At 40.5% G+C, this 22,591-nt stretch overlaps 1 protein-coding gene across 5 annotated transcripts in view; it reads right to left on the bottom strand.

The window, feature by feature from the left end:
• The window catches only part of SMTNL1 (smoothelin like 1), a 29,043-nt gene that overhangs the window by 6,315 nt on the left and 137 nt on the right, over positions 1 to 22,591 (bottom strand). Inside the window, exons 1-7 of one of the 5 annotated variants that reach the window (XM_058196688.1) lie at positions 21,507 to 21,617; positions 15,001 to 15,786; positions 11,947 to 12,085; positions 10,819 to 10,873; positions 9,099 to 9,269; positions 3,762 to 3,864; positions 2,238 to 2,389 (exon numbers count right to left, since the gene is read on the bottom strand). In XM_058196688.1, the coding sequence (XP_058052671.1) occupies positions 2,238 to 2,389; positions 3,762 to 3,864; positions 9,099 to 9,269; positions 10,819 to 10,873; positions 11,947 to 12,085; positions 15,001 to 15,723 (1,343 nt within the window). In that variant the 5' untranslated portion in view covers positions 15,724 to 15,786; positions 21,507 to 21,617. Of the gene's footprint in view, positions 1 to 2,237; positions 2,390 to 3,761; positions 3,865 to 9,098; positions 9,270 to 10,818; positions 10,874 to 11,946; positions 12,086 to 15,000; positions 15,787 to 17,066; positions 17,319 to 21,334; positions 21,618 to 22,591 lie in introns of those variants that run through there. The other 4 variants (XM_058196682.1, XM_058196699.1, XM_058196708.1 and 1 more) reach the window with 4 other exon arrangements.

Here is a 22,591-nt window from a genome sequence, read left to right as displayed (position 1 = left end):
TTTTGGAGAATGAAAGTGTAGGGAAAGTAATTGTGGCTGGGGATTTTAATTTAATCAGAGATAAAATAGATAGTACTAATCCCACCCGCTGTGGAGGAGCAAATAAAATGGAGATTTTGAATATGTGGATGCTTCGAAACGGCGTGGTTGATGTGTGGAGAGAGGTTAAAGGAATTGAGAGAGTATACACTTTTTTCTCTAAGATATATAATACATATTCTAGAATTGATTATATTTTTCTTTCTAAAGATTTGTTGAATAATGTGGATAAGGTAGATGTGGGAATTTTTAAAGATTCTGATCATGCAGAAGTTATGGTGGACTTAGATTTTAATTTTGAGAAAAAAAGAAGCTATTGGAGATATGACGAGAAATTGTATAAAAATGAAAAGGATAAAAAATGGATACTTAAAAAATTGGAGGAAAGTTGGAGATTAAATGATAACGGGGAGGTTAAATTTGAAATTGTTTGGGATGCGATGAAAGCGGTGTTTAGAGGGGAGAGTATCAAATTATCAAGTAGGAAATATAAAAATTATAAAATTAAAATGGAAAGAGATAAAAATCAGATTAAAGAATTGGAAAATCAATTTTTGCTTACTAAAGAAAAAAAATTCTTCAGGAGCTTAATATGTTAAGAAATAAAATGATAGAAGAAGATACAGAGTTAGTAAAAAGAAATTTGAGATTTTTAAATAGGAATTTTTTTGAATTTAGTAATAGAAATTCTAAATTATTGGCAAAGATGGCAAAAGATAAAAGAGAGAAGAGAGAAATTGGAGTTTTGATAGATGATAGAGGTATAAGATGTTATAAAAAATTAGAGAAATGTGAAGTGGTTAGAAATTTTTTTCAGAATCTATATTCAAAGAAACCAATTAATCGGGGAAAATTGCAAAGCTATTTAGAAAAGTATGTGGTGAAAATTGATCAAACATTGGGGAAAGTAATAACATTGAGAGTGGAAACTATATTATTGTTGGTAATTAAGGAAATAGAATTAACAAAATATGAAAAAGAATTGATTAGAATTATGATTATAATAGGTAGAATTATAATAGCTAGATATTGGAAACTAGATGTGATTTTTAGAATAGAAGAGTGGAATTCTGAAATGTGGAAATTAGCTTTAAATGATAAAATGACATGTGATATTAAAATTAGAAGTGGTGTGTATAAAGAAGATATTTTCTGGAAGACTTGGAAACCATTTGTGGACTTTGCGCTTGGAACATTGGACGCTTCAGTACCTGTACCTCGAGAACGTGGATTTTGGCAATCATGAGGATATATCCGAAGACCCAAATCTTCCTTTTATGTATAGCACAAGGGTGTAATAATGTATTTTTTTTTGTTTGTTTGTTGTAAAAAAAGTAATAAAAAAAAAAAAAAGAAATTGGGAAACTAGTAGCAGATAACTTTATGGATTGGAAAAATGTCAAAGTCTGTATTCTTCTTTTAAAATTCAGATTCTCAGCTTGATGGATTTGTGTGAATCTTAGATGGGGATGTCTAAATGCTAAGTGTGAGCAAAAAGAAAAAAGAAAAAAGGCCATTTGTCAGTGGCAGACACCTCTAAATACTGTAAAGATAACTAGGCCATGATCATCTATGTTTTTCTCATAGTAATGAAATTATAGACTATTGCAGTCTGCTGCATATAGGGTTGCCTAGGGAGATTTTTCATAAACTTTAAAACTGTTCCAAAATATTGCTGCTGAATATAGATAGCATTGGTGTTTAGAAAAATACGATGCCAAACTTTTAGCCACCAGTCAGTTTAAAAGGAAGCTGGAAGATTTCAGATTGTACATCCCACATGGTATGGAGCTCAAGTAACAGAATAAAATCTGCACAATAGTACCTGCATATGAAGATAGTTCTATACGCTTTTCTCTAGGTTTCCCTAGTTCAGGAGGTTATGTGCCTCCCTGCCCTTTCCACATCTGCTTGTATCAGTGGAAGGCCTTTTGATCATGCTACAATTTTAATCCCTGTTCAAGTTCGCAACATTTGCACATCTGCCAGTTTAATTGATCAGTTATTGGACACCGTTTTGATCTTTTGTAACACTGATATTTCATATGAACTATACAGGGCAAAATTACTCCAGAGAATAACTTCACACATTTACCAACACCATGGTGCACTTTCTGGAAGCTAGTACTCATCCCTGACTCAGCCTGCCCTATAGCTATGGTTGTGGCCAGAGGTCTAGAATGGAGGGGAGTGCTCACTCAGCAGTAGAGAAGGCCAGGGTGAAATTCTCTTTCCGATTTGCTGGGTCAAGATTTGCATAGTCAAAGGCATCAGGAAAAAACTTGTGGATGAGGGCGCAAAAAGCCATGCCACTTTTCCAACTGGTAGAAAAGTTCTGAATGTCCACATGCTGAAAATGAGAAAAAGAGATATTAAGCACAAAAGGTCAACCACTTCTCCTTTTTTTTTTTAGGGTTTCCTGCACTAGCAAGTGACTGAAACATGCATTCCTGTCTATTTAAGATAAACTTATCATTCTAGTAGAACACATTGTTGGATTGGAATAAATTGTGTGAATGGATTTACTTACATATGACATGAAATAGTTATCTGTAAAATATGGCAGTAATTGGGGAGCATTCTGAATCTAGATTATTGTGTTAACATCCTCCCCTTTTTGAGCATTGTTCATTGTAACTTGGAAGTGAAAGGAAAAATTGTAAGGTTAATGGAGAATTAACTTACTGCCCCCGTGTGCTCGGCATTCTTACTTCACCTTGCTATTATATTTTAAAATTTCACATAATGTTTCCATCATTTATCTTTCAGTAATCTTTCAAACCTGCCTTCATTATAGGTCATGATTTGTGAAGCCACCATTTCTGATACACAGCAACACATTGCATGTAGCAATGGTTCCATCTATTCTGCTGGATGTTAGTGCTATTGTGATAGGCCCTGTGTTTTGTAGTACATGAATTATCAACACATATGTCACCATTTTGACTGTATGCTAACAGTTTCACTAAACGTTAGGCATTATAACTTCAAAGTGTTTTACAGTCTCAATATATGTGGTATATTGGCTTTCAGCTAAGATTTTTAGTTCATGAACTCCTTCTCTTAACTTTTTGAGTGAAATTCAACATCTGAATGTAAAGCATAATGAGAAAACAGTACAGGCTACAATTGCACACATGACTCTTCATATTCACATGGTAGTGAGTATGTGCTGGTTAATAACAAAAAAATACCAACAGCGCACAAAGAAATACAGTATTTCCTGACCTAGTTCACAGAAGAGATTATTCTACTATGATCCCCCCAGGGCTTTGCTCTCCAACTCTGATCAAAAACAGGGCAAGAATTTGGAATACCATCAGAATCTAGAAATGTCTCTGGGATTACTTTAGATATATAACAACAACAACACAAGACAATACAAATAAAAAGTAGCATCAGGGGGCTTTTGGGGGGACGGGTGCTACAAGTTCATAGTCTTTAACTCTGGGTAGCAATGCTTTCCCAAATACTCTTTAAAACCCAGAAAGGTGTATATTCACTTCTGAGTAAAGTATGTTGGAGTAAGCTTGCCAGAACTAGGGGAATATTGTCTTCACATCTCTTAAATTCTGATCATCCATATAGGCCTTCCTGCTGTTGCATTACTGGTGCCCCTTAAACCTGATTTCACCTTCCAAGGTAAACCAATTTGCCTACTTCACTTCACAGAAACATTTAAGGGCACTGGAGCAATTTTCATTTCATAGCTGATACCTTACTTCATAGCCACGGGTCATGGCCCGACACCATTCCAGCAACATGGTCTTCACAGTGTTTGCACCTCCAGTCTTCTTGATATTGGGGGCAGGACCAGTTGCAGCCCTTTGGAAGACGATTAAGGGGAAGAAAGGGAGGGAATAGGAAGGTAGAGAATAAACAAATGTATTTTTTTTAATCATACACAGATCCTATGAGATTTGGCTGGTGTAAGTCCCTTTTTTCCCTATTACCGTGTTTTCTGCTGAATGTCAGGTGGGGCAGAGAACTGCCTGATTTGTAAGCAATATACGCTATCTAATTTGATTATGTAAATATGTATGCATTTTATAATTTGTGCAAGAGAAACACTTGGTCAGGCAAGTTTTTTTACTAGAGATGCTGAATATGGTTGTGTTCTGAAGGACTTGCTTAGCTGTGCAGACACCACTGGAGTGTAGCGGTGTGGGTTTTCGCTGCCCATATCTGAAGTTTATTGTGGCAGTTGGATCTAGTCACACTTCTTAAACATGTCCCCTTATAAATGGTCTTGGATGATAATGGTGGCCAGTGCTGCCTTGGGATGATGGATACTGCTTGGGGACGTCTGCTGCCACCGAATGCCTCTCACCGACCCGTGCGCTCTCACAGGGAGGGACTCCTCAGGGTGCTGTCGGCCAGGCAGTGCCGACTGGCGACACCCAGGGGAAGGGCCTTTTCTGTGGGGGCCCCCACCCTCTGGAACGAGCTTCCCCCAGGACTTCGCCAACTTCCTGACCTTCGAACCTTCCGCCGCGAGCTTAAGACACATCTATTTATTTGCGCAGGACTGGACTAGAATTTTAAATTTTTAACTGTTTACATTTTAAATCTGGTTTTAAATGGGGTTTTATTATTTATATCTCTATTTTAAATATTCGGCCTATGTAATAAGTTTTTTAAATTAATGTTTTACCCTGTATATATATATGTTTTTTTATATGGCTGTAAACCGCCCTGAGTACCTAGGGAGATAGGGCGGTATAAAAGTGTGAATAATAATAATAATAATAAAAAAAAAGACTGGGTTTTTATATTGTGGTAAGCCAAGTATGAGTAACCCTTAGCTCTTCAGGAATTATAGAGTTTTTCTACGTTATGAGCAGAATTGGATGATAAAGTGAGACAAACAAGGCAGTACTGTGTGAGCTACCTAAATATATGTATCTAGAATTTTGGGATTTTCTTTTTGGGTTGGGTGGTTGTTTTTTCAATGTTAAGATACATTGTGTGACAAATATACTCAATTTCTGTTGCATGATACCTTCCTTTTATTGAATGGCCCTTCAATAAAGCAATGGTAGCATAAAGTAAAGTAAAATACCTAACTTTCTTAAAAGCTTTGAAAAATCAGATTTGGGGTTGGGTTTTTTTTTTTTTTTTTGCTAATCTCTCACTTCAGCTATGTGTGAAGCACAGTTTCTTTCTTTGCTTTCTCATTGAACAGAAGGCTTGTCATACCCCTTGTTTCATAGCTTATGTTTCAGCCAGCCAAACTTGAAGAAAACTTCTCAAGTGCAGTTATGTTGGTATGAAACCATACATTCCTGCCAGCATTTGTTGGAATATTATACTCATCATCATGGCTGATCTGGCACCATAGAAGAAGAAGTCTTTCTTGGCTTCTCCGCATTTGCCAACGGTTTCCACAAAGCAATCCATCCATTGCAATGACCCAGATAACAGGCTATCTTGATCAATGTTTTGTAAACCTCAGGTAGTCCTCGATTTAAAAGAGTTCACTTAGTGACAGTTCAAAATTCCCACGACACTGAAAAAAAGTGACTTATGACCATTTTTCGCAGCAACGACCTTTGCAGCATCGCCATGATCATGTGATCAAAATTCAGATGCTTGGCAACTGGATCACATGACCTTGGGACCCGTTGCTGTGTCTCAAGGTCATGTGATTGCCTTGTGTGACCTTCCAACAAGCAAAGTCAATGGGGAAGCCAGATTTATTTAACAACAGGGTTATTAACTACCCAACCACAGTTATTCACTTAACAAATGAGGCAAGAAAGGTCGTAAAATGGGACAAAACTCACTTAACAAATGTCTCACTTAACAACAAAAAATTTGGGCTCAATTGTGGTCCTAAGTCAATTGTGGTCCTATATTGGACAAATGCATGACACTATATATATGAAGGGAAAGGGTTCCAGAAAAAAAAAGGAAGGAGTTTCTTTAATTTTGTTTTTGTTTGGTACTTTGTGAATTCACGCAGTGCTATGGTAGAATTAGGAAGCTATGGACCAGGTGATTAGAGTAGTTGTCAACCTTGGCAACTTTAAGACTTAGGACTTCAACTCCCAGAGTTCTGAGGAATTCTGGGAGTTGAAGTCCACAACTCTTAGAGTTGCCAAGGTTGGAGACCCCTGGATTAGAGTATTGAGGCAGGGAGACCGAACTTTTATTGACTGCCATTCATAGGTTGGCCTGCTTGTCACGGTAGTCAGATACTGAATATGACTGTGGATATAGAGAGGTGAGTAGTGGATGGCACTGAATTAGGCAGTATGATAAACACATTAGGGAGTTACACAGTTGCACTGTGAGAATGAAATGAAGCACATTAAGGATGTTTTGCAAATGGAACAAATTTATCACCCGGTGGAGCTCAACGCACAGCCTATTTTAGGGCTTATGTTAAATTATTCATTTGTTTTCAGTCTCAAAATGTCTGGAAACCATGCCGCAGAGTTTCATCGGTAAGTCGGGCAGGCCACATACAGCTGGAGAGGTGCTGCCCACTCCAGCGCTAAGACATAATATAATTGCCGTGGTTTTGGTTTACTGTAAGGCATGCATTTAGCCATCGGGTTTTGTAAGCCAAACTACAGAAAGGTTTATCGGTATATGCATCACCAGGGCTGAACAAACTGTAGTGAAACGAGCAATGGCAGAACCTGAGACACAGCGGCCTTACCCTCCAAACCTCTCCACAATGGCTTTGGGACTGTCCCTGGGTGGCATCCTTGGCCTTGTTATCTCTCTCCGGTCAAAAGCAGGCCTCTTCTTTTCTCTTTGGCAGCAGCTGCTTCCTCTGGTGCAGCAGGAAGGGCCTTTTCTGTGGGGCCCCACCCTCTGGAACGAGCTTCCCCCAGGACTTCGCCAACTTCCTGACCTTCGAACCTTCCGCCGCGAGCTTAAGACACATCTATTTATTTGCGCAGGACTGGACTAGAATTTTAAATTTTTAACTGTTTACATTTTAAATCTGGTTTTAAATGGGGTTTTATTATTTATATCTCTATTTTAAATATTCGGCCTATGTAATAAGTTTTTTAAATTAATGTTTTACCCTGTATATATATATGTTTTTTTATATGGCTGTAAACCGCCCTGAGTACCTAGGGAGATAGGGCGGTATAAAAGTGTGAATAATAATAATAATAATAAAAAAAAAGACTGGGTTTTTATATTGTGGTAAGCCAAGTATGAGTAACCCTTAGCTCTTCAGGAATTATAGAGTTTTTCTACGTTATGAGCAGAATTGGATGATAAAGTGAGACAAACAAGGCAGTACTGTGTGAGCTACCTAAATATATGTATCTAGAATTTTGGGATTTTCTTTTTGGGTTGGGTGGTTGTTTTTTCAATGTTAAGATACATTGTGTGACAAATATACTCAATTTCTGTTGCATGATACCTTCCTTTTATTGAATGGCCCTTCAATAAAGCAATGGTAGCATAAAGTAAAGTAAAATACCTAACTTTCTTAAAAGCTTTGAAAAATCAGATTTGGGGTTGGGTTTTTTTTTTTTTTTTTGCTAATCTCTCACTTCAGCTATGTGTGAAGCACAGTTTCTTTCTTTGCTTTCTCATTGAACAGAAGGCTTGTCATACCCCTTGTTTCATAGCTTATGTTTCAGCCAGCCAAACTTGAAGAAAACTTCTCAAGTGCAGTTATGTTGGTATGAAACCATACATTCCTGCCAGCATTTGTTGGAATATTATACTCATCATCATGGCTGATCTGGCACCATAGAAGAAGAAGTCTTTCTTGGCTTCTCCGCATTTGCCAACGGTTTCCACAAAGCAATCCATCCATTGCAATGACCCAGATAACAGGCTATCTTGATCAATGTTTTGTAAACCTCAGGTAGTCCTCGATTTAAAAGAGTTCACTTAGTGACAGTTCAAAATTCCCACGACACTGAAAAAAAGTGACTTATGACCATTTTTCGCAGCAACGACCTTTGCAGCATCGCCATGATCATGTGATCAAAATTCAGATGCTTGGCAACTGGATCACATGACCTTGGGACCCGTTGCTGTGTCTCAAGGTCATGTGATTGCCTTGTGTGACCTTCCAACAAGCAAAGTCAATGGGGAAGCCAGATTTATTTAACAACAGGGTTATTAACTACCCAACCACAGTTATTCACTTAACAAATGAGGCAAGAAAGGTCGTAAAATGGGACAAAACTCACTTAACAAATGTCTCACTTAACAACAAAAAATTTGGGCTCAATTGTGGTCCTAAGTCAATTGTGGTCCTATATTGGACAAATGCATGACACTATATATATGAAGGGAAAGGGTTCCAGAAAAAAAAAGGAAGGAGTTTCTTTAATTTTGTTTTTGTTTGGTACTTTGTGAATTCACGCAGTGCTATGGTAGAATTAGGAAGCTATGGACCAGGTGATTAGAGCAGGGCTGTCCAACCTTGGCAACTTTAAGACTTGTGGACTTCAACTCCCAGAGTTCTGAGGAATTCTGGGAGTTGAAGTCCACAACTCTTAGAGGTGCCAAGGTTGGAGACCCCTGGATTAGAGTATTGAGGCAGGGAGACCGAACTTTTATTGACTGCCATTCATAGGTTGGCCTGCTTGTCACGGTAGTCAGATACTGAATATGACTGTGGATATAGAGAGGTGAGTAGTGGATGGCACTGAATTAGGCAGTATGATAAACACATTAGGGAGTTACACAGTTGCACTGTGAGAATGAAATGAAGCACATTAAGGATGTTTTGCAAATGGAACAAATTTATCACCCGGTGGAGCTCAACGCACAGCCTATTTTAGGGCTTATGTTAAATTATTCATTTGTTTTCAGTCTCAAAATGTCTGGAAACCATGCCGCAGAGTTTCATCGGTAAGTCGGGCAGGCCACATACAGCTGGAGAGGTGCTGCCCACTCCAGCGCTAAGACATAATATAATTGCCGTGGTTTTGGTTTACTGTAAGGCATGCATTTAGCCATCGGGTTTTGTAAGCCAAACTACAGAAAGGTTTATCGGTATATGCATCACCAGGGCTGAACAAACTGTAGTGAAACGAGCAATGGCAGAACCTGAGACACAGCGGCCTTACCCTCCAAACCTCTCCACAATGGCTTTGCGGGACTGTCCCCTGGGTGGCATCCTTGGCCTTGTTATCTCTCTCCGGTCAAAAGCAGGCCTCTTCTTTTTCTCTTTGGCAGCAGCTGCTTCCTCTGGTGCAGCAGGAAGGGGCTCTTTCTCTCCCTTCAGGGCAGCTTCAGGGCTGAGAACCAGAAAATAAAAACACCCTGAGCCTGAAGCGCTGGAGAAGAAGTGACACCAGGTGAGTCTCTATCCTGGGCATTCAGGGAAAACCTCTCAGAAGAGATGGAGGGGTGAAATCTACTTACCTCCCCTACCAGTTCGGAAATGCATGCGTCACCTGTGCACGCTGACCCTCTGCACATGGGCAAACCCTTCTGCGCAGGCACAGAGGGTAAAAGACAGGTTACTTCCTGGTTAAAACCAGGAAGTAACGATGACCGGGTGCGTGGGTGGAGCCTCGCGCTGCCGTTGCTACCGGTTCTCCAAACCACCTACTGCCATTGCTACCAGTTCGTCCGAACTGGTAGCATTTCACCCTTGGTGTGGTGGCTCAGAAAGGGGAAGTCTCTTTCTGCCCACTCTTCAGTAAAGACTACCAACAGTTTGCAGCTAGAAATGTGAAGGTCTGGGGAAAAGCTGAAGCACTACCGTCTCCAGTTTTCACTTCTTCCCAATTTTTCTCATTCACCACCCCGATGTTTCTCTTTGCCCTTCCCAATTTTCTGAATGTTCACGTCTTTATTAACATCCTCCCTTGATTTGACCCAGAGGTGGGTTCTACGTACCTTTACTACCGGTTCGCAACATGCCCGCGTGCAGATCACTTTTGATGACGTTCGGGTCAGTGGGCGGAGCCTCCCGCCGGTTTTACAACCGGTTCTATATAACCGGTCCAAACCGGGGGCAACCCATCACTGATTTGACCTTTCATATATTAGGGAAGGTGAAGTTCTAGCCCCAGCACCTTCAGAAGGCATCTGTTTGGGAAGACTAGTTACTCTAATGCTTTGGAGGCCTGACATGATATGCCCACTTCACTGATCTCCTCCGAGCTTTAAGAATCTTTTCAGCAACCAATTTATGGCCGCAGAAGGGTATATATTAGAAATCTGAAGTCCTTGATAGAAGCTTGAAGGCCAGTATTTAACCTTTGGGTGGAGCGGAGGCGGGGAGAGAAACAGTTCTCCTCACTGTTACTACTCTTTCTCCCATTTTGGTCATCCCAGTCATTGCTGAACTTTGCTTTCTGAGTGCCCCCTGCAGAGTAAAAAGTGGTAATGCAGCCTCTGGGATGGGCAAAAGATGCAGAATTGCTGATAGACAATGATTTGCAGTCAATTGCCAAGGAGCCTTTTCTCCCAATGGTTTAAAAAGAAGGGCCCACCAGCTCACCTGTTCTTCCTTCCTTCTGTACCTAATGATAGACCTGAAGTGGAAAGAAGAACGTGAGGAAGGAAGGCTCGTGTGTTTAGCAGTATGAGCTATATTTAACTCTGAAACTCAATCTGCTCCTCACTTCTTCAATTCTTAGGTGTATATTTATTCATTTAGAAAATTTATTTGCTGTCCATCTCGCGTCCAATGATTATGGATATATCTTTTGCACCAAGTTCTGATAAGTGATTATCAGGCTTGTAACCATCTCCCCCAATATATCTTGTAAACCTGAATCTTGTCCATCTCAAATGTAGCCCACCTTCTAGAAAGGCTTCCAGAGATTATCTCACCTGGTGATTTCCGCTGGAGCAGCTTCTGGAGTGGTAGTTGGTGGAGGGATGCCACCTAGATTGGATTACAGACATATTATTAGTTTTTCTTACCTTGTGAATGAACCTCAGCCCCATGTCTGAACTGCGGTCTCTTTACTCTCCTCTGTATCTTGCCCTCATCCATGTTTTGCAGTATAGAAAATAGCAGCAGACAGTTTCATAAACCATTACAGGGAAATGGAGAAAAGACCAGCCTGATGGGGCCAGGGGGCAAAATTGGGATTCCTGCTTACATTGTCAATAAGGTATCAGCGAAGGTCATGAGAAAAATGTCTTCAGAAGGACTGAGCAGTAATGAAGGAAGTTATGAAGTCTAGAAACACTGATTGTGGAGGGTTTGATTATTGGTAAAAAAAATAATAATAACATGATTTACTCAGGATTAAGGTCCAGGCAGACTTTTTAGGATAAAGGGTGGGCAATTAATTTTCCCAGGGGGATGCATGAGAAACTGGGACTCTTGTGGAGGGGCACTGAAGCTGCCCTGCCCCTACAGCCCCGTTCTGCCACCACACTGATGCCACAGGCTGGAGACGGATAGATGAAGGGTCAGATGTAGCCCATGGGCCATAAAATACCTAAGTCTGTTCTAGGAGGTATTATTTTAAGCAAGAAATCCCAGTGTGTCTGGTTCTGGAGAACCGGTAGCAGAAATTTTGAGTAGTTTGGAGAACTGGCAAATACCACCTCTGGGTGGCCCCAGAGGGGGGTGGTAATGGGGATTTTGCAACATCCTTCCCCCAGGAGGGGAGGGAATGAAGATTTTTCAATATCCTTCCTCTGGAGTGGGGTGGGAATGGAGATTTTGCAATATCCTTTCCCTGCCACACCCACCAAGCCATGTCCACAGAACCGGTAGGGAAAAAATTTGGATTTCACCCCTGAGTGTGTCTCTTCTTCTTTTGGTCTATTCCAGAGGTCTTCAAACTTGGCAGCTTTAAGACTTGTGGACATCAACTCCCAGAATTCTCCAGCCAGCTATGGTGGCTTAAAGCTTAAAGCTGCCAAGTTTGAGGACCCCTGGTCTATTCTATCCAACTTTAGTGTATTTGGTCTTCTCAGTTTGCTGAATGGCGTTTTCCTTACCTGTCTCCAAACCTTTGAGCTCGGTTGGGCTTTGTGGACTTGCTTCAGGAGAACGAGGAGGGAATTCTGGCCAGAATTCCTCTTCTTCCTCCTCGGGATCCGGTGAAAGAGGCTCATCAGAAGTGCTGCCAGTTTGACCCTGCAGGTAGGGAAGGAGGATGGGGAAAGTCAACCAGATTAAGTTCTTCCTCCATTTGATTTTCTAGGTTCCTTCTCTGCCTTACCTTCAGCATCTCAAGGCAGCTTGCATAGCATTCTCTTCTCCCATAATAACTTCCCATTGTGATTAGGTTGGACAAAGAAAAAGTGACTGTCCCAAAGTTATCCAATGCTCTTCCTTCAGTTTGAGATGTCCCAGTCTTCCCCAGTCTAAATCCTTAAGCACTGCAGCAGTGGTGGGTTGCCCCTGGTTGGGACCAGTTCTATAGAACCGGTAGTAAAACCGGTGGGAGGCTCCGCCCACTGACCCAAATGTCATCAAAACTCTTCTGTGCATGCGGGCATGATGCGAACCGGTAGTAAAAGTAAGTAGCAGGGGTGGGTTCTACTTACCTTTACTACCGGTTCGCATCATGCCTCCCGCTGGTTTTACTATCGGTTCTATAGAACCGGTCCGAACCGGGGGCAACCCACCACTGGTAAGTAGAACCTACCCCTGCACTGCAGCACCCGGGCTCTTTCGTTCGTACCTAGGCCTTACAAAGTTCTTGTTTTGTTATGTATTCATATATTGATAAAACAAACAAACAAACAGAAATGATAATTTACAAATGTCTACATACATGGATTTCTTCTTTCTATTGAAGCCTTTCCTTGCTATTCTTCCCTTGTGCTTTCTAGTCTAAGGAGCAATAGTTTATCCAGTTATTACAGGGCTGGAAATTCTGACTTTTTCTAACCAGTTTCACAATGTAAGCAGGGAATTCAATATTTTTTCCTACTCAGTTTTAAATATACAGTATTGTACCTTTTATAAACTCATCTGGTAAAATCTCATCAAAATTTCCTGTAGGCTTTTCTTCCAGAACAGGTAACCTTGAGTCATTTCCCCAAAAGATGTTAGGAAGGCAAATAGTTAATACTAATGATATATAGGTTAGTTTTGCATTTGCAGCTCATTTTAAATAGTAGTAGGAAGGTCCTTCATAATTTGAGAGTTCTACAAAGCAATAATGTAATTTTCATTTTTAAAAATTGCATCCAATGTTTACCCAATTTCACTTATAAGTAAGTAATGCTAGTCTAAAGTGATCTCCTATCTTCATAAGTTCAGAGAAACCTCTAGAGGTTGCTATGCAACTATAGAACAAGGACAAACTCCCTCCCTCCCTTCCTTCCCCCTCCTTCCCTCCCTCCCTCCCTCCCTCCCTCCCCATAACTGAAATCCACAAAGGCAATTGCAATGACATTAAGATAATTTTGGGAAAAGTTGAGGAAGAAGTTGTGACATTCCTTGAATGAGGACATTTAGTTTTGAAAGTTAGATAACCTTGATTGGTCTATGTTTTCTTATTTTGCAAGCCTTTGTTTTTTGATGATTTTGTAGCTAGTTTCAGTGGCAGAAAATCAGTCATTTTGGGGGCTGTATGACAGTGACTGGGAATAGCAGGCTATAACAAAATTATCCCACTTCTTTCAACCATCTTCCCAAGGAAAAGTTCCTTCAATTGTAGTTTCCTATGAGTACCTATGGAAGAATAACACAGCTTCTTTGCTTTTTCTGTCTTTACCAACATCTTATGATTGGAAGAAATAGAAACAAGGGTGAAGAAGGCAAGTTACCATATAAACATGTTGTTATTTAACGATTATTTCACATTCTTTGTGAATGGTTGAATAACAGTATGACTTACAACCATTCTATTAGTGATCGTTTGAAGTGTACAACAGCACTGAGAAAAGTGACTTATGACTGTTTTTCACACTTAAAACCATTGCAGGATCCCCATGATCATGTAATTAAAATTCAGACGCTTGGTAACTGACTGTAAGTTTTGTATTTGTATGTTGTAAACATAATATTTTAATAATATAATATGTTAAGGGACATAATATGTTAAGGATTGCGGTGGCTCAGTGTGTCAGCTTTGGAAGCCATACTAGGCCGGAGGCTTCCGCGCTGCCACTTTCCAATGTGTGGGAAAGTAGGAGGGGGGGGGATTTGGTAGAGGGGGCCATTAGACATAATAACATTCTTCCTGCCGGTCAAGGTCAGGCCGAGCCTACATCTGGAGAAGGAGTGGCCGGAGTGATGTCTTGAGATGGGACGGTTGGCGATTGGAGCATGTGATCGGCAGAGGGGTCAAGGGGAGTGGGGATTTTGGAGTTTGTCTTACTGAGGAAAAACCCAGATCCCTGGATTCGGATTTTATCCAGTTGTGCCAGTTTACCTATGCTAGTAAAATAACTTTGAAAGATGTTTGTTTCAGAGTCTTTTCTGCAGGAGGGGGCTTTCTGGACCGCTGACACAGTGACTAAGACCCTGAGCTTGTTGATCAAAAGGTCGGCAGTTCAGCAGTTCGAATCCCTAGTGCCACATAATGGGGTGAGCTCCTGTTATTTATCCCAGCTTCTGCCAATCTAGCAGTTCGAAAGCACGTAAAAATGCAAGTAGAAAAATAGGGACCACCTTTGGTGGGAAGGTAGCAGCATTCCATGCACCTTTGGCGTTTAGTCATGACCATGGAGACGTCTTTGGACAGTGCTGGCTCTTTGGCTTTGAAACGGAGATGAGCACCACCCCCAAGTGTCAGGAACGACTAGCACATATGTGCGAGGGGAACCTTTACCTTTACCTTTAAACATAATATAAGCTGGCACATAGCTAAAGCTAAATTAAAATTAGTGACAGACACATATATAAGTCTGGGTAAGTGTATTTTGTCTATTTGCCCACTGACATGAAGTTACATAGAATAAAATAATGTGACATGAAATGTAAGGGCAAGGAGGATAAAAATACTCCTGATGTTTTATAGAAAAGAAGTGACAGGAGCTATTCTCTTGAAAGAAAAGAAGCAAATGATTACAATTTGAAATGTGTTCTGTTCTCACCTCTTCCTTGGCATTTTTCTTCAAAACATCAGCCTTTCCCCCTTCCTCTCCCTGTAGGTCTTCTGGTTTTTCAGAAACATCATCTTTGGTCTCAGATACACCTTCAGATTCTGGTTGGCTGCTGTCTTTGACTATCTTCTCCTTCTGGCTTGCCTTGGATGCCTCTCCCTGTAGGTCTTCTGGTTTTTCAGAAACATCATCTTTGGTTTCAGATACACCTTCAGATTCTGGTTGGCTGCTGTCTTTGACTATCTTCTCTTTCTGGCTTGCCTTGGATGCCTCTCCTTGTAGGTCTTCTGGTTTTTCAGAAACATCATATTTGGTTTCAGATACATCTTCAGATTCTGGTTGGCTGCTGTCTTTGACTATCTTCTCCTTCTGGCTTGCCTTGGATGCCATCCCCTGTTCAGATTCAGAAGCTTCTTCTGTAGATTCTTCCTTCTGCTTTGCCTCAAGTCCAGCAGCCTCAGTTTCCCCAGCCTCCTTCTCTCCATGCACCTCATTCCCAGCAGCCATCTTTGCTTTCTCTACTTCACTTGCATCATCCACCTCTTTCCCAGTTTCTTCTGCAAACTTTCTCTCCTCTTTAGTTTCTTTCTCACCAGTCTCTGCTTTTCCTGCCTCACTCTCCCCTTCAAATGCATTTTGAGTCATTTCTGACTTCTGCTGCAGCCCATTGATCTGCTGGTTCTTATCTTGTTCCTTGGTGTCTCCAGTCTCCATAATACCAGGTTTCTCTGTTGTTCCAATGGAGTGCAAAGTAAGTGGCCTATTCACGCTCCACTCCTGGAAATATATATATAATGGGGATAAAAACCATGAAATCTCAGTGTTAAAGGTTTCCACTTTTTTACACAAATTAGTAATGCATATTATAACTGTTAATTTGTCCCAACTGCTTGGGCAATCCTTGGCATCTCTAATTTGCAGTTAAATGTGTGATCTGACTCTATTGAAAAGCTGAGGGCATTTAATGTGATGAGGAACTATTCACTCAGAGAAGTCATCAATGAATGTGTGTGTGTGTGTGTTTGTGTATGTGTCAATTGCACTGAATACATTTATTCCTTAAAATCTACTGTAGATGCCAGGGGGAGGAGGAAGAGGATGATGATGATGATAACTGGAGAAGGAATATTGAAGGAGAGGCTGATTTTACAAAACCTTTCTTCTAAAGTATATAACAGTGATGGCTAACCTTTTCTGGATCAAGTGCCCAAAGTGTGTGTGTGTGTTTGCACGAATGTGCATGTGCGCGCCCGAACCCAAAATGCAGTGCACGGATGGGCCCCCGCATGCCCCCCCGCCCCCGTGCATGCGGCAGCCCCCCCCACATACGCACGCAGCCCTGCCATACTTGTCCCCCCGCAGGCTCCCCACCCCTCGTGCATGCACGGCAGAGACCCAAAGATCAGCTGGCCGGTGGGAGGTGCTTGTGCATGCACAGCGGGGCTGAACTGGGGAATCGGCTCGCGTGCCCACAGAGAGAGCGTTGCGTGCCACCTCTGGCACGCGTGCCATAGGTCCGCCATCACGGGTATATGACATGCAGCTAAGAAAATTCTGTAACTATTGCCAAACTGGAGGTTTTGCTGTGCTGAAAATCATTTTTGCATAGTAATCGCATCCACGGCAGTAAAAACACTTGCTATTCTCTGCACTTCTTCTGAATTTCAGAACAATTTGATCATACGCTTAGTATCAGCCATTAGAATTGTATTAAAGTTTTCAGAACTGCAGCTGCATAACCTCCTTTATTGGACATTCTAGTGCAGGGGTCTCCAACTTTGGCCACTTTAAGCCTGGAGGACTTCAACTCCCAGAATCCCCCAGCCGGCTTTGCTTAAAAGTTGCCAAGGTTGGAGACCCCTGTTCTAGTGCAAGTGGGGCTGCATTTGTGTGCATCCCTCTATGTTTCTGAACAAAGGAAACATGACCAACAGTCTCATATCCAATGTCTGAGATCACAAAATGTGGCTTAACACAGAACTTGGCAACATGTGCTTTAATCCGCCCTTCTTTGAGTATTAACAGACAGAACTATGCGCATGGCTAAACTCAACAACCTCTATCTGTGTTAATCCGGTACGTTTTTCTGTGTATGACAGGGTAGCAAATATTTCTCATCCCCAGCATAGATCCATGGTGTTATTCCAAGTAACTACAATATAAAGTCTTTTGGCGTGTAAAGCAACAATCCTGTAGACAATCTCCTCTTCCTCTGGCAGTAAAAACCCAGCAGTCATAAAAGTTTTAGAAGTTGCTATTCTTGCCTCTTTCTGCCTAATTGTGAGATTGGTCCCGTCTGAGAAACACTTCAAAGGAGCAAATTATCTGAAGCACAAGATAGATCCTCGGTGGCTGGGAAACTCCTGTCCTCTTCCTTTCTTATCACTTAATAAATCATCTTTAAATAAAACCTGCCAACGAAGTCCAGGAACAGCCAGTGACTCAGACATGGAAAGAGCAAGTGGCAGTTCTAGGGAAAAGGGGGCAGGTGAGTTGCTGTAACACCAACTAAAAATACCCTCCTGACATTTGCAAAGACAGTGGAGAGATCAGGATGCCTGGAAGTCTCTTAGCGCGTTTCGCTTGGTACCCCATTATTCTTCTGTGGGCTGTAACTCCATATTCAATTGAAAGCAATGGATTTGTTAGTTTTTAATTACTAAACATCTGGTAGTTTAGTAAAAAAACAACCCCACAGTGGTTAGAATGCAGTACTGCAGGGCTAACTCACTACTCACTCCAGGAGTTCAATTCTGAGTGGCTCAAGGTTGCTTCAGCCTTCCATCCTTCCGAGGTTGGTAAAATGAGGGCCCAGATTGTTGGGGGCAATATGCTGACTCTGTAAACTCTCGCTTAGAGAGGGCTGTAAACGTACTGTGAAGCGGTATGTAAGTCTAAGTGCTATTGCTATTGCTCTGTCAATAAAAGTGTTCTTTCAGTTAAAAAAGCCACACCATTTATTATCTGTTCTTTATATCCAAGCTTCTGCTATCCTGTTTGCTCAATATAAGAATTGTAGCAGAGGTGGAACTGGTCAGCACAGGTTCTGACCAGTTCTGGAGAACCGGTAGTGGAAATTTTGAGTAGTTCGGAGAACCAGTAAATACCACCTCTGACTGGCCCCGCCCCCATCTATTCTCTGCCTCCCAAGTCCCAGCTGATCGGGAGGAAATGGTGATTTTATTTATTTATTTATTTATTTATTTATTTATTTATTTATTTATTTTGCAGTAACCTTCCCCTGGAGTGGGGAGGGAATGGAGATTTTACAGTATTCTTCCCCTGTCAGGCCCACTAAGCCACGCCCACAGAACCGGTAGTAAAAAATTTTGAATACCACCACTGAATTGTAGGGGAAGTTTCCTATTGTTTTCAGGAAAACTTTTTCCTGAAAAATCAAGTCAGAGAGAAAGAGTTACAAGAAAAAAGCCCTCGCTGAACAATGACTGGGTGTAATTTGTCTAAAGATGGGAACCTTATGATTCCAAAGAATCATTGGCAGGTAACTGTGTATGTCCATTGATTGGTTCCAAACGTATTTTTCCTACTTTGTTTTCAGCCAATCCCCACCTAGGGGTCATCCTTCCTGAACTGTGCCCATGTTCTTCTCTTTCATCTCCACATTTCTGCCTTGGATTTCCAGTGACATACTCATAACTCAGTCACACGATAGCATCTGTAGAAATCCTTAGGTGCCCTTTCATTGTAGGACTTTACTAAATTATGAGACTATTCGTAACACACTTGGGAGGAATAGATGTTTTTGTTCAGCTAAGAGGTAGCACTTAGCTGACCTCAGATGATTTAAAAATGCTTAAATGGAGAGGAGCTTATTAGAATCAGGATGGGAAAAGTCAGGGCTGTAGGCAGGACTGAGAAATTGAAAAAGCATCCTGGAAGGGTAATGGCAAATCATTTTTGTAATGCTGATGAGATACATCCACAAAGTTATAGAATAGAATTTTTTAGAATAGAATTTTTTTTTTATTGGCCAAGTGTGATTGGACACACAAGGAATTTGTCTTGGTGCATATGCTCTCAGTGTACATAAAAGAAAAGATACGTTCATCAAGGTACAACATTTACAACACAAATGATGGTCAATATATCAATATAAATCATAAGGATTGCCAGCAACAAAGTTACAGTCATACAGTCATAAGTGGAAAGAGATTGGTGATGGAAACTATGAAAAAATTAATAGTAGTGCAGATTCAGTAAATAGTTTGACAGTGTTGATGGAATTATTTGTTTAGCAGAGTGATGGCCTTCGGGAAAAAACTGTTCTTGTGTCTGATTCAATTCTTGTTTTGAATTGAATTGAATCTGATTCAATTCTTGTTATCAAGAATTGAATCAGATTCGAAGGAAGTGTCAGAGTACGTCTGCTGGGATAATGGTACAAATTTCACTCTTCTCTACTGGAGCTACAAGCATATTCACTAAGTGACAGAAGACGTTTGAATAGATTAAAAACCATTTTACTGAAGAAAGAAATTCTTCAAACCTATGCACGCCAGTCACACAGAATATAAGGCATTTTTTTGAGCTAGATGCTGAATATTGTGGTGAATTCTGGATGATTGAGTATTACTGCCTGCCTTATTCTCGTCCTTCTTACACCAGTTGATGCCTTTCCAGCCTTTGAATATGCAGACATGCCATAAGTTCTTTGAAACCAAACCAACTAAAGTCTGCAGCTGTGGGCAAATCCTAAAGACTATAGTCCTGTGTAACTTTCTTGAAATTGGTTTATATGAGATTTGTACCAACTTTGGTATTTTTATTTCTCTCTCCAAAACCAGAAAAGCATAGCAGAAGTTCCGTGCCTTGCTGACTTGCATACATTTTAAATGATTTACAGCTCCATGAATATGTTTAAATTGAAGATATATTCCAAAGCTCCTTGAGAGTTCCATCATAGAGCATTTGGCTGTTTTCCTTCATACATCAGTATTCTCAGAGCTGTCACCATTGTAAAAAAAAATTGAGATTCTTGGCCTTCAACGTTACACAATAAACAGAAATTCAAAGGGTGTACCTTCCAAAATATACCTTTACCACTAACAATACTAGGAAGTTACAGATTCAGAGAAATAGAGACAACACATTTATTTTTTATCTGAGGAAAAGGATTGCCTAACTTAGCCTTCAATGAACATTTAGACTGAATATTCCAAAATAATCTCAGATGTATAGTAAAAACACTTTTATACAGCATATAAAAAGGCAACATAAAAGTAATCAATAAAATGTAAAGCACAGGAAAATAATCAGAGATCAAATAGGTTGGATAATATATATTTGGTTTAAAGACTCTGTGAAATCAAAAGCTGTGGGTCTGTAGATAACTAGAATAAACACCCGTTGAGCCTTTTTGATGAACTAATGCCACAACCAGAACACCATCCATGAGAAGGCTGTTTCTGGCCATTTTTTGCCACCCTGAGATGTGGTCCATCTTTGCTATTTTGAAGAACTCTCAGCAGCATACGCGTAGTTAGTTTTCTTCTTTTTTAGTTTTCAATGTCTTCAGTGAATACTTTAAAGAATAGCTAGTTCCCATACATAACCATTCTTCTTATGTCTCCTAAATTTTGGGGGGTGAGATAGGAGAACATAATATGTGTTTAAGTATAACTTTACCCTGAGGTTTCCTCCCTCCCGTCTCTATTTCTCCTTCCAGAGTATAACAACAAAATACCTTACCCCACCAGACTTGAAATCCTAGGCTTAGAAAACTTGGAACTCCGTCGCCTTCGACAAGACCTAAGTTTATCTCATAGAATCATCTATTGTAATGTCCTTCCTGTTAAAGACTACTTCAGCTTTAATTGCAACAATACAAGAGCAACCAACAGATTTAAACTTAATGTTAACCGCTTTAATCTAGATTGCAGAAAATATGACTTCTGTAACAGAATCATCAGTGCTTGGAATACTTTACCTGACTCTGTGGTCTCTTCCCATAATCCTAAAAGCTTCAACCAAAAACTTTCTACTATTGACCTCACCCCATTCCTAAGAGGACCATAAGGGGCGTGCATAAGCGCACAAACGTGCCTACCGTTCCTGTCCTATTGGTTTTTTTTCTTTTCTTTTCTTCTTCCTATATATTTTTTTTTTTTGTTTACATTTATACCCCGCCCTTCTCCGAAGACTCAGGGCGGCTTACAATGTATAGGGCAATATATATATATTGGTGCTTATACCTCCTAATATTTACTCATATATATGTTTATATACTATATAATCCTTTTTATATGATGTTGTGACAAAAATAAATAAATAAATAAATAAAATAAAAATAAAATAAGAATCCTACCTGAGCTCTCTAGGACCTGAACATGGTGTAGGAGTCATCGAATAGCCATCTCCTTACATCTTGGGAATAAACACTTACCTGGAGTCACACCTAGGAACAGTTCTTTAGTGAGCTCAGAGTCTACTATGGACCATTTAGAAAGATGATGCCGTAGAAATCAAACTCCACCTACCTATTGGTAGGTCCTTCCCGGAGGCTAGCTGACTTTCTTTGTGCCTTCTTTCTCCTGGCTTCTTCTGCCAGTATCTCAATCCCCACTCCTATCGCTATGCCTGCCTGCAGCATTTCTCTCATTGTTTACTACTCTGTTGATACAGCCACCCTCCGTTCTGTGATGGGTAACTAAACACTCCTATTTTTATCAGGAAGCCAGCAGGTGCTTCTTTCAATCATAGCCCCTACTTCTCAGAAGGGCCAGATGGAGCCAGGGCAAGGTAAAGAGTGATAGCTGCTAGCAGCCTCTTAGAAGTTCAGCTCAACTTTTAAGGGAATCACAGGAAAGAACTATTTTTCTCTTTTAGGGGGAAAGTGATGTCTAGCGATCTGCCTGTAAGAGATTTTTCTGCCTGTGTATTGGTCTCTCGAGGCAGCAGCTGTATGGGAGAATACTCCAGTGCTATTAATAATAGACACAGTTTCCGTAGCCTTTTGTCACTTCTGATATACAACAGACATTCAAAGGAAATTTGAAAGGTGGTCTACAGAGATTCAAAGAACATTTATACAAAAAGCAAAGGAAACTGCCAGAATACTTTAAAAATAAGTCATATCCTTAAGAGGATAGAAGGAGCTGTAGAAGTATATGAAATGTCTCCATTTAGAGCAGAACTGCCATTTACTTCCCTTATGTGTTGTTATTTAATGCATAAGATGTTTTGGGTTTCGGTAAGAGGAGAAAAATTCTAAATAAATAAAAGCAGGAATCCAGGCTCTAGTGCTTCCCCCCCCCCCATTGAGGATTAGAGATGATACAATGCAGGGCGTTGAGTGACCAACTTTGCCGTACTTCATTTTTGCACTCTTTAGGATGGGTTTAGCCCTGGGACACTCTTTACTCTTGAAAAGCAGTCAATTTCACAGAAATGGAGAATGTCTGAAGGAATATTGAGACTTCATCAATCTGAATGAAGTTGAATAGTTTCATCAAGAGACAAGTGCACCTCACTCATCTCGGATAAAGCAAAGAGAGCTTTGCTTGAATTATTTTAATTTGATATTGTAGCTTACATATCAACTATCAAAAAAATTGAGATATGT

The sequence above is a fragment of the Ahaetulla prasina genome, chromosome 1, assembly GCF_028640845.1.
Source record: "Ahaetulla prasina isolate Xishuangbanna chromosome 1, ASM2864084v1, whole genome shotgun sequence".
Classification (NCBI taxonomy): domain Eukaryota; kingdom Metazoa; phylum Chordata; class Lepidosauria; order Squamata; family Colubridae; genus Ahaetulla; species Ahaetulla prasina.
This window is presented reverse-complemented; position numbering and strand designations above follow the sequence as displayed.